Source organism: Arachis hypogaea, chromosome 2 (assembly GCF_003086295.3).
Source record: "Arachis hypogaea cultivar Tifrunner chromosome 2, arahy.Tifrunner.gnm2.J5K5, whole genome shotgun sequence".
Classification (NCBI taxonomy): Eukaryota; Viridiplantae; Streptophyta; class Magnoliopsida; order Fabales; family Fabaceae; genus Arachis; species Arachis hypogaea.
The window spans coordinates 92,122,516-92,133,638 of NC_092037.1; the positions used below are offsets into that span (position 1 = coordinate 92,122,516).

Below are 11,123 nucleotides of genomic sequence, written 5' to 3' on the forward strand. Positions count from 1 at the left end.
GTGATGCAGTAGTTCAATGAAATGACAAACTTATAGAACAAAACCTGATTCATGAGATCCATCAAATTACATTTGCTATTCAAATTTCAACTTTATGTATAATCAAACTTCTCAAAGAATACAGATCAAGTATTTCATTTTATTTTTCCTAAAAGAAGAATTCCTGCTACAATTTCACTTCAAGATTTCCAAGAATCAATGAATCAGCTTAACAAAATTCATAGATCCAACGAAATTAACGGCGAATAGGCAAAAATTAAACAAAAGATCCATACATATTTAAGCATATTCACCCTATTGTATTCAAATCTGTCAATTAATACACATAAAAGTAATTTGAAAAAAAATTAAAAACAAAAAATTGAATCATATTTTTCCTCAGCACAGATTCAGCTTCCAGATCTCCGAATCTCTACGGATCAGAAATCAAGCTACACACACCATTACCGTGTTTAAACGCGGGAAGGCACTGCGGAGGTGGCGGAAGCGACGGCGGCGTTGGCGGCTGCACCGCGAAGGAATGAGAGGAAACCGGTGGCCTGCGATGGCTCCTGCTCGTCAAGGAACAGATCCTCTGGTTGACGGAACGCACCGTGGAGGCACACGACGGTGACGCCGACCATGAGCGCGGAGATGATGACAGATCCAACACTGGTGAGGAACACAGAGAAGACAGTTAATGCAGAGAGCATCGCGAGCGTCTCGAAGTCCGAGAAAGTGCGTCCGAAGAGCACAACGGGTTGATCGGAGGGACGGAAGAGGTAGAGGAAGGTCCATGCGGCGAGGAGGCCGACGAGGACGACGAGTGAGAACGGATTCGTGAGGAGCGAGACAGCGAGAATCACCGCCACGACGGCATAGTAGTTGACGCGAAAGTACGAGTAGTTCTTGCGGACACGGACGGTGGCATCGGAGAATGACTCCGGCTTGGAGAAGGCGGTGCGATCCACGAGCTCCGCCCACGGACGGCGTTGGTCTAGGCCGTGGCGGAGGGAGTCCGTCAGGCGGCCGATGAAGGAGCGGAGAGCAGCGGTGGAGGAGGCGGACTCCGGCCCGGAAACCGCCGATGCGACTGTAGGCGCGGTGGTTGTTTGAGTGGATAATTGGTGGCTGGAGATTGGGAGGACGGGAGGGGCGGTGGACGACATCGTTGTGGGGTTTGTTGAAACCGTTTAGAGTGAGAAAGGGGAGGAATCGGTTTTTAGAGAGAGAATGGTTATTGGAATTTTGCGAGAGAAAAAGGGCTTTGGGGATAAATATAAGAAAAATGTGAAGAGGGGTTAATAGAGTTTTTAACTTTGCTTAATGGTTACGGTTCGGAATGCACCAACGAGGAGAAAACGCAGTGTCGTTTATGAGAAGGGTTCAAGTCAAAATAATTGCGTTTTGCTCCTTCTTTTCGTCGTCATCCTCTTGTGGTCACGAACGCGTTTTCTTATAGAGGTGTTTTATTTTAGTCTGGGATTTTTGTTTTTTTTTTTCATTTATTTATTTTGGGATGTTTAATTCGAGGGATTAGTTAATTTTTGGGTGAGTATGAGAATGGGAAAGGAAAGAGCCAGGTAATGGGATCAGTGCACGTTTATAGTAGTTTCAATATTAAGGTTTGAAGCAATGGTCACAATGTTACTATTTATTCTTAGATCTGAAATTTATTTTGGGTATAATTTAGACCTTAATTAGCTTACAACACAGGAAGCGAATAAAAAGTTTAGAAGTAAATTAACGACGCTTTAAACTCTATCCTTGTCATGAGTCGCGTCTTGATTCTTGAACCTCGATAAAAAAAAAAAAATCATAGTAGAAATTTGATTTTTATGTAATCTATTGATTGTAAAAAAAATTATGTAAATATTTAATCATATATCTTATTTAAAAAAATTATTAATTTTTAAGTTTAATTATTTATTAGTTTTTATAATTTTACTAAATTTTTAATTAAATTTTTATAATTTTTTCAATTAGATTTCTATATTATTTTTAATTTTGTAATTAGATTTTTTCATATTAAAAACATTACAATTAATCGAATATTCTCCTAAAATACATGTTCTTAAAAATTTAATTAAATTTTTAATTATGAATATTTTCTATTTTTAAAAAAATATTCAATTAATTCTAATATTTTTTTATACTAATAAAGAGCTAATTATAAAATTAAAATAATATAAAAATTTAATTAAAAAATATAAAAAATTAATTCTAAATTTAATAAAATTATACAAACTAAAAAATTAATTAAATCCTGATAATTTAAAAAATTGACCTATTTTAAATTAACAAAATTTGTCCTCTCCTAGAGTTTTTTCTTCCTACTCTTTACAAGAGAGTAATCATTATTTTCATTTAGTGTAGTTTCTTATTATTAGTTTTTTCTTTTTATTTTTTAAGCTTTAATCTTTTGGCAATAATATCTGTTAATTTTAATAGTGAAAAAAATAAGAGAGGCAAAGAACAAGAGGAAGTAATTTAATATGATAATACTGATACATAAACGAGGATAGAAACTTGCTCTAAAAATCTTATCAAAAGATTATTAGCAGACAAAACTTTTAGCATTGGTACGATGAAAATAGTAATATATTTCAATTCTTCTTTGTCAATGAGGTGGACGTTATAAGGGTTGAAAAGAGTGTGCCATAGTTGTTCAAGAACTATATCTTGAATCTGAAACATTGGGAGGAAGACATGCCAATAGATGGGAAAGAATTTACATAAGTTTCAATCTGAAATCATTAGGAGCAGTGGCGGAGCTTGAAAAAAATTTTTAGAGGGTCAGAAATCTTAATAAAATATTATATAATAATATTTATATTAAAATAAAATTTATATATATAATTATTTTATTTTTAAATTTATTATTAATATGTAGGATTATATATGGTTAAGATTAATAAAAAATAATTCTAATTTTGATTAATAAATTTTTTTGTTTAGATTAATAAGTCAATTTGATTTTAAATAAAAAATTAATTATAAAAAAATCAGTTTTTACATGAAAAAATTAATTTTTGCATATAAAAATCTATTTTTATTTAAAAAAATAAATTTTTATTTAAAAATTGATTTTTCTTTTTAAAAAATTGATTTTTTATTTAAATTATATACAATTAATTTTATTTTTGATAATATTTATTTCTCAAAAATTTTAAGATTAATTATTTTTATTATTACTTTTATTACAAATTAAATAATATAATACAACAAAATAAAATCTTAAATTTTTAATAAAATAAAAATATCAAAATTTATTAATGTAAACGGTGTTATATTATAATGGCATTAAATTTGTAAAGTTGATTTAAAAATAAAATAATATTTTTTATTAATAACTAATATTACTATTAGTTATATTATAATTTTTATTATTTTAAAAATAAAATAATGCATGAAATTATATGAGTAGCTAAATATAATTTAGTGTTAATTCTATAATGATATTTAATTTGTAACATTGATTTAAAGATATATCACTTGTTGTTGATTTAAATATATGCTATTTATTATGTCAAATAGGATACGATAAAAAATTTGAAAGAATGATAAAGATGGACATAAAATTCAAATACATAAGTTGAAAGTATATTAATTTAATCAAACAAACTAATTTTATTTTCTTTAGAGTAGAATTACTAATATTTTTACAAAAACTTTGGGAGCCCTTGCTCTAACAAAGCTCCGCCAATGATTGGGGGTGGTAACATGTACCCTACTCACGGGTACCCAACTCGATCCGCAGCAGGTAGGTAGGGTGCGGATAAGGTTCTTGTGCGAGTCGGATAGGGTGTGGGTTGAGTCTCAACCCGCACTCTATATATGTATATGTTATATACTTATATAAAAATATATTTTAGGTAAATGTTAAATCAAAAACTTCTCACTAAATGTAAAAGATCCTTAGCCACTCAAAAAAATCAGTTTTATTTTAAATTATCATCAAGTTATATAGTAATGTTGTATCTTTTTTGTAACCCACGGGTAGGGTTGGGTACCCACAGGTTAAGAGCGGGTAGGGTTAATATTGGGATATTCTCAACTCGCGAGTAGGGTTCAGGTTGGATCCAAACTCTACTCTACCCTACCCATTGCCATCCCTAGAAATCAACTATGGAGTCCTTCAAGACACTGCAAAACGAAAAAATTGTGCTAGAAGAATAAAAGTGTATTGAAAAAATCTTGGATTTGAATTTTTGTCTACATGAGAAAGAAAGAAGAGAAAATAGCAAAGATTAAAGTTGACCTAGAAATTACAAAGTCTCTGCAGAATTCTCAAGATTGTAGAGAGAAATAAGAAGATAACATAATTGCAATTGAGATATGAGAAAATATGAAACTTTTGTCACTATTGTGGTATAGTTAGCTATGAAACAAAGGAAGAGGAGTGGGATGCTGGCTAAGGGCAAATCAGATTACGAGGAAAGAAGAAATTTAGAAAGAGAACAAGGTTCAATGTTTGGAGGAAGCAACGACAATTTAAAACCTAGGAGGCCTATTCCAATTAGTCTTCTCAAGAGTTTTGCTAATTTCAATATCCAAGAAGAAATAAGGGAAGACTATGTATGTTCTTTTTTGCAAACTCAAAAATTATAGATATTAGCTAGTAAAATGACAGAAATTTATTTCCGCTAACTTGCAAATCAGAATCTCTAAGTTGAAAACAAAGCTGGAACAGGAGAAAGAACTGGGAATAGCAGGTTAGGAAGAGGTTATTAGATGTTCGGAGACTAAAATTAAAAGATGTTTATGATAATGAAAAGAGATAGAAAGAAAATCACGTGTTCAATGGCTGAATTGGGGTGATAGAAGCATGAAGTACTTCCACTCTAAATTCCAGCAAAGAAGTAAGAAGAATAAGATTAATTGGCCATAAGATTAATAGGCTGGAAGATGAAAATCATGAAGTGGAAATAAAACCATCTAAAATTGTTACCATAGCTTAGGCGTATTTTGAGGAAATTTTCCAAACTTCTAATCCGAGGTAACCGAGATGGAACTAAAAGACTTGGAAAGAAAAATCTCCAATGAAACCAATAGAATGCTCACCAAACCACTCTCAGACAAAGAAATTAAAGAGCCTGTATTTTTCTATAAATCCATTCTCTACACCAGGAGATGATGGCTTCACGTCCAAGTTTTTTAAGTTCCTTTGGAAAATGATAAAAGAAATGTGATCAGAACAATGCATAGTTTCTTTTCGGGAGGAAGGATTCTCAAGGCTTTTAACCATAGGCACATTTGTCTTATTCCTAAAGTTCCTAATACTACAACTGTGGCTTAGGTACAACCTATAAGCTTGACTAGTGTTTCTACAAAATCATTTCTGAAATTCTGGTGCACTGACTACAAAAAATGATGAATAATATGATTAGCGAAAACTAGAGTGCCTTTATAAAAGATAGACTCATTAGTGACAATGTAATGATAGCTCATGAAGGAGTGAAGGACTCTAATACCCTCCCAAAGTCAAGCTCTTTTTGTGAAAATTGCATGATGGACTTCCTTCTTGTCAACGCCTGAAGCAGAGAATATAAAGTATTCCAATAAAAATGCCCACGTTGTCAATCTATGAAAGAGTCGACGGTGCACTGTTCGGTCACTTGCCCCTATGCACTGAATATATGGGGTGTTTCTGGTCTACTAAGGTTGCTACCGATTATTGAAGAAGATGAATTTTGGAGGTGATGGCTGAAACTTGTTGATATGCTGAACAAAGGATTGAATGGTGTTCGAAGACTCTCCTTTGCTGTAATTGTTCTTTCGCAAACATGAAAGGTAAGAAATCAACTATTTTTTGGAGAAAAGATTCAACTCCAACAAGCATTTTTTTAAGGCGCTGCTCAATTGCAAGAGGAATTTGCTATTAGAGTTTTAAGACATTATGGCTCAATTGCTATATTATATTGTGTTAATGTTAATGATTTTTAGGAGATTCCCTTTTTTATGGTTATGTGTAAAGTTTTTACTCTTTCTTTCATTTTTAATAAATGAATCTATCTTAAATGCAAAAAAAAAAATTCTAATTTAATGATTGTATAAAACTTTTTATAAATTAAATTCATTTTGCCAACCATGAAATCAGCATATATTTATTATTTTTTTTTTTTTTGTCAGATGGTCGCCATAGTTTTTCCATTGATACAGGGTGGAGCCCAACAAAAGGCAATCATATCAAATGAAAAGCCCAAATTACACCTTATACAATTAATGTTAATTTAAACATAACCAATTGGTCGAGTAGTTAGCTCATTCATCCGCTTAAGCAAGTGTCAGGGGTTCAAATTCCGCCTTGTACATGCAACAATCCATTAACCAGTGGCAGACTTTTAAATGGAGTTCAGATCCGCGACGAATAAATTAGAAGTTGTGAAGTCCATCATAACAAAAGAGATAAAGCTAAACATATGACTTTGACTTCTTTAATTTTCCACTAGTGCTCAAGTTAAAGGATCAAGTTTTTTTAAAATGAAAGGTTAATTACTCTTAAATTAAGATAATAAAATTCACATATAATGAGAATTACATATTTATTATTAATTAACTCCCTACTTTATCACTTTATCAATCTTTAATCTAAATTCTAGTTAAACGACAATAAATTCTACACCAAACCGAAAAGAGAAGGGCAAAAGAATAAACTCGGTATGGTGATAAACCCAAGGTTCTCATGACCAAGAAAATAAAATCTTGACTCTAAAGTAAAAATATTCAAAGCATAGTGGAAAACTGATTCCATACATGATTTAGGTACCAACAAAGTGAGACAACGTTCATGCTCAAGAAGAAAATGTGAATACAAAAGTTTGTTCTTAGCAGCGAAATTGGGGCAACATCACTTGTTGGCTTGTTGCAACCGGAGAGAATATGCAAAAGTTAACGTCCTATGCATAACCACTATCCCTATTCCCTACTATTCCTGCTATCAACAGAAAAGCCGCTTTGAAATAACCATTGAATTATCTCCGTGTCATCTTAAGATCATAAATTCAAGTAGTAGAATCAGTCATTGATGCTGACATTAGATTAAAATTCCTACATTACACTATCTGAATGTTATCATTTCCCAGATCTTGCTCAACACAAAATGCTTTGCATCAGGCTATCATTTTGTCCCCACTATCAAGGGTTCCAACTTCCAAGTAAATATTGTTCTAGGCATAACTTTCTTTTTTGGCCTTTAAGACACCAACTCATTCATCATCTACCGTTAGTCAGGGTGTAAATCCTGCTAGAACCGCATCCAATCTAATAGTAATAGATGAATGGATAAGATATTCTATGCAACGCTGCACCCGGGTTCAAATCCCAGCTGAGGCTGGTTGTTGGTTTAAGAACCCATGATACCCATGATAGTGTGTGTGAGTGTGTTGTGTGTGTGTGAAACATGGGTGTAATGCCTAGGATTGGGGGCTGTCCAATCCACTTGACCAAAGAAAAAAAAAAAAAAGATATTCTATGCAAAATGAACACGACAAACATGAAACCTTACTCAAATATAAGAGCAAAGACTGCATAGCTTAACAGCCTATCCCTGTGACCAAATTACCAGAGCATAACCATGAAATTGTAGTAGATAAACAAAAACCTGCTACTTATATCATAGTACCATAACGATATCAGATTAAATAACACAAGGCTTTCATCTGGGTCTCAAGTTTAACCCGTAATGCATCATCAACACATTCATTTCTGGTGGTGCCAAATAGTATTAGTACAAAATGTAGCATAAGCATTTATGAACCCTCATTTGACCTCAGTTAATCACCTTACAGTTGCATGATGTCCCAAATGGGGCAAACAAAAATGCAGAGAACTTATAACATGACATAAAATATCAAGTGTTGACATAATAGTAGAGGTGACAGTTCAAAGACTCCAACAGGTTCAAGGCACCACAACAAAAGGATCATGGAATTCAGAATGTAGACCCATTCCATCCAAAGTTGGAACCCTGACAAAGTAACAATGCGTTAAGATTTGGATATCAGAAAAATACTGAAATAGATAGACAGGATATCAAGAATAAAAGTAGAGACCGGAACAAGGATAGCTGATGTCAAGAGGAAACACGGATAATTAATACTTGCAGCTTAAAAGGTATACAAAAACAGTGTAACAGTAAGGATTAATTTTTACATGATCTAGTGCTGGTGTAAAGCATGCAAACACTGTGCATATTCTTGACTCTGATGCGCCTAAACAAAAACGAAGAATGCAATAAGAAAAGCATGCAGGGCAATGACCCTTCTTTTCAGGGCAACAGAGGAGTTTAGAAACTTGCCTTGGTGTCATAGAATTTCAGGAAGAATCTTGACTTCGGCACAGACAGCTTGTTTTCAAGAATTGAAGCAATTCCGGCGCTAAGCTTCTTGTTCACATCGGCGTTAAGACCACCAATGGACACCAATTCACCATAAGCCGCAGGCTGCTCATTCCCACCAAAGGCTATGGGCACTGACCCTTTCAGTACAATCATCACATACTGCACATCAAAAAACACGGTGAAGTTTTAAGGCTTTAGGACAATGCAAATAGCGCAGAACAAGAAATCAGTCTACCAAAAACAAAGAAATGTTGAAAATGACAAAAATGAAAACTTTCAACTTGAAAAGTAACCCCAAAACACCATTGATCCAACATCTAGCTGAAGCATACTTCAAGACAAAGGTGTTGACAAGAACAGAGATGATTCAAAATGCTTGGCAGCAATAAAAACCTTACACAACCATCAATAAATGGCACATGGATTCATCAATAAGGGAGCTAAGATATAACTAAGCTTTAGCAAATATTCATATACAGGATATTAAAAAAAGGAAAAAGAAAAGAAAGAAGAAAAGAAACAAAAACAACTATGCTACACAACTATAATGGTTAGAATAGAAGACTAAATAAAAAATGAGACCAAATCTTCTAAAAAATGAAAACAGCTTATCATGTAAATTCATGGCCCTAAGGTTTTGTTTAGGTAGCTTTTACGAAAAAATCTTTTAGAAAAGTAACAAATTTTTTAAAAAAATATAAATTATAACTTCTAAAAAATTATTTTTTATTTTTCTATTAATTTTATTTTTTACTACTAAAATTTTGCAAAACACACTAAAACTAAAAAAAAATCTTTTTCTAACAACTAAATGGCACCCAAATAAGCTCTAAACCCTAATGTCACAAAATAAGTAAAGTAAAACAATCCAATATTTGAACACATTGCAGTTTGCCGGTTTCTAACCTAGGTATAAGTTATCATATTCCTTATCTTCATTAAATAAGAGCATCTAACCTAGAACCTCACTAATAATTCAATTGACAAATAAGGGGGGAAAAGTACCTAATAATCCATAGAAGTTTCAAGCAGGTAAAACTTAAGAAACATCTATATAATATATCACATCACAAACGCATAAAAATTCAAACCTATATTTGTTCAGTAACAAAAAATAAATCTAGAAATCGTAAATGAAGAAGAAGCTAACGGCTTCGGGTTTTCCAATGAGGTTGGCGACGGTGGAGGTAGCTTCGGAGAGGATGGAGGAGGTGTCGACGCCGTCGAGGGAGACGTTGGTGGAGATGTTGAGGCACGGCATCGTTTCTGTTTCTTTGTTCTCTCCTGCTTAGCGCTGAACTGAACAAGTGAAGAGAAGAACAAATGAAAAAACCCTTTAAAGTTACAACGCAACGCAGCAGAATCTCTTTCGGGAATATGGGCGTTTTTAAACAAATAAATTGAGTATTATGATTTATGATATCATTCCGAGAAATTTTTATGGTAAATAGGTAAAGTATATATATATATATATATTGTGGAACTTTTTCTTTTTAATATTGTATTACTAGAGGTGAAATTCTTCATTATGAACCAAACTGTGTGTTAAACACAACTATGGCCATTTACAAAACGTCAGTGACGTTTTGTATTTTTTTAATCAAAATAATATTTTTTTTAACAAAACGTCAGCGACGTTTTGTTCTTTCATGATCAAAAAATTTTTTTTATTACAAAACGTCAGTGACGTTTTGTATTTTTTTAATTAAAATAATATTTTTTTAACAAAACGTCAGCGACGTTTTGTTCTTTTATGATCAAAAATTTTTTTTATTACAAAACGTCAGTGACGTTTTGTACTACTACCACAACTGTGTAAAACACCAAAATGATCAAATACTTTTGTATTTCACATTAAAATTATTCATATATAAAAATTTTAGCCATATATTGTGTTTAATGTTTATGATTTTTTTTAAATATTTAATTTTATTTTTAATATTTTTACTGGTGTTGAAATTATTTTTAAATATTAATTTTATGTAAAATTTTATGAATAAAATTAAAATAATTGTTAGGAACAATTTTGATATAAATCTAAAACGTTAAAGATAAAAATAAATGAAATTAAATATTAAGAATATTTTTTAAAAAAATTAAAAATATTAAAGATAAAAATATTCTTTACCCAAATGTTTGTTATTATCATTTCCGTTCTTAGCAAATTTTATTTATCAAATTATTTATTAACTTTTTTATATAAATCAGTTTTTATATTATATTATTTATTTTTATACAAAATATTGATTTAAGAATTTTAATTTCTAAAACACTTTTATATTTTTATTGAATAATATTGGATATTAATTTGTTTATTTTTTGATAAAATTGAAAATAAAATTAATTTGTCTAATAAAATAAAAAATATAAATTAATATAATAATTAAAATTTAATAAAAACTAAATGTCTGATCAAATAATTTTTGAAATTTGATTTACGGTCAGTTTAAATTAGTTTTTGGAAAAAAGTATTTATTTTTTATTTATTTTAAAAATATTTTTTAATAAAAAAATTATTTCACAATTAGACATATTTTCTAAAAAAAATTAAATATTACAAACTTCTTTTATGTTTTTAAAGTAAAGTATTGTTGACTTTTTAATAAAAATATCTTATTTAAAAAAATTACTTTTTTCATTCAAACGAATCAATTTATTCTAATATTCTTTAAAAATTAGAGGATAAATTATTTATTTATATATTTATAAGATTTTTTTCTATAATAAATTATGAAAAATATTTATTTTCACTAAATCCGGTTTTGAGCTTTATTTATTGAAATGTACGTTTTTTTTTTTAATT

At 31.0% G+C, this 11,123-nt stretch overlaps 2 protein-coding genes across 3 annotated transcripts; both read right to left on the minus strand.

The window, feature by feature from the left end:
* Positions 1–71: 71 nt before the first annotated feature.
* LOC112751096 (PRA1 family protein B4) lies at positions 72–1,596 on the minus strand. The gene has a single exon (XM_025800138.3). It carries the CDS (start codon positions 1,146–1,148, stop codon positions 453–455), a length of 696 nt encoding a protein of 231 aa, XP_025655923.1. The 5' UTR covers positions 1,149–1,596; the 3' UTR covers positions 72–452.
* A 6,038-nt stretch (positions 1,597–7,634) lies between these two features.
* LOC112751104 (uncharacterized) lies at positions 7,635–9,765 on the minus strand. 2 transcript variants are annotated; one of them, XM_025800150.3, is made up of 4 exons: positions 9,471–9,759; positions 8,279–8,479; positions 8,134–8,192; positions 7,635–7,948 (listed from the first exon to the last, which is right to left on the minus strand). In XM_025800150.3, the coding sequence occupies exons 1-3, from the start codon at positions 9,579–9,581 to the stop codon at positions 8,139–8,141; spliced, it is 366 nt and encodes a 121-aa protein (XP_025655935.1). In that variant the 5' UTR covers positions 9,582–9,759; the 3' UTR covers positions 7,635–7,948; positions 8,134–8,138. The 2 variants fall into 2 exon arrangements, with proteins under 2 accessions (XP_025655935.1, XP_025655942.1); XM_025800157.3 differs by lacking the exon at positions 8,134–8,192 and having other exon boundaries at positions 9,471–9,765.
* Between the last annotated feature and the right edge of the window lie 1,358 nt (positions 9,766–11,123).

Coding starts and splice junctions, on each gene's coding strand:
- LOC112751104 (XM_025800150.3), bottom strand. CDS start 9,581: ATGCCGTGCCTCAACATCTCCACCAACGTCTCCCTCGACGGCGTCGAC. Junction 8,480..9,470: donor TCATTGGAAAACCCGAAGCC/GTTAGCTTCTTC, acceptor TTTGATGTGCAG/TATGTGATGATTGTACTGAA. Junction 8,193..8,278: donor TGAAATTCTATGACACCAAG/GCAAGTTTCTAA, acceptor GTTTTTGTTTAG/GCGCATCAGAGTCAAGAATA.
- LOC112751096 (XM_025800138.3), bottom strand. CDS start 1,148: ATGTCGTCCACCGCCCCTCCCGTCCTCCCAATCTCCAGCCACCAATTA.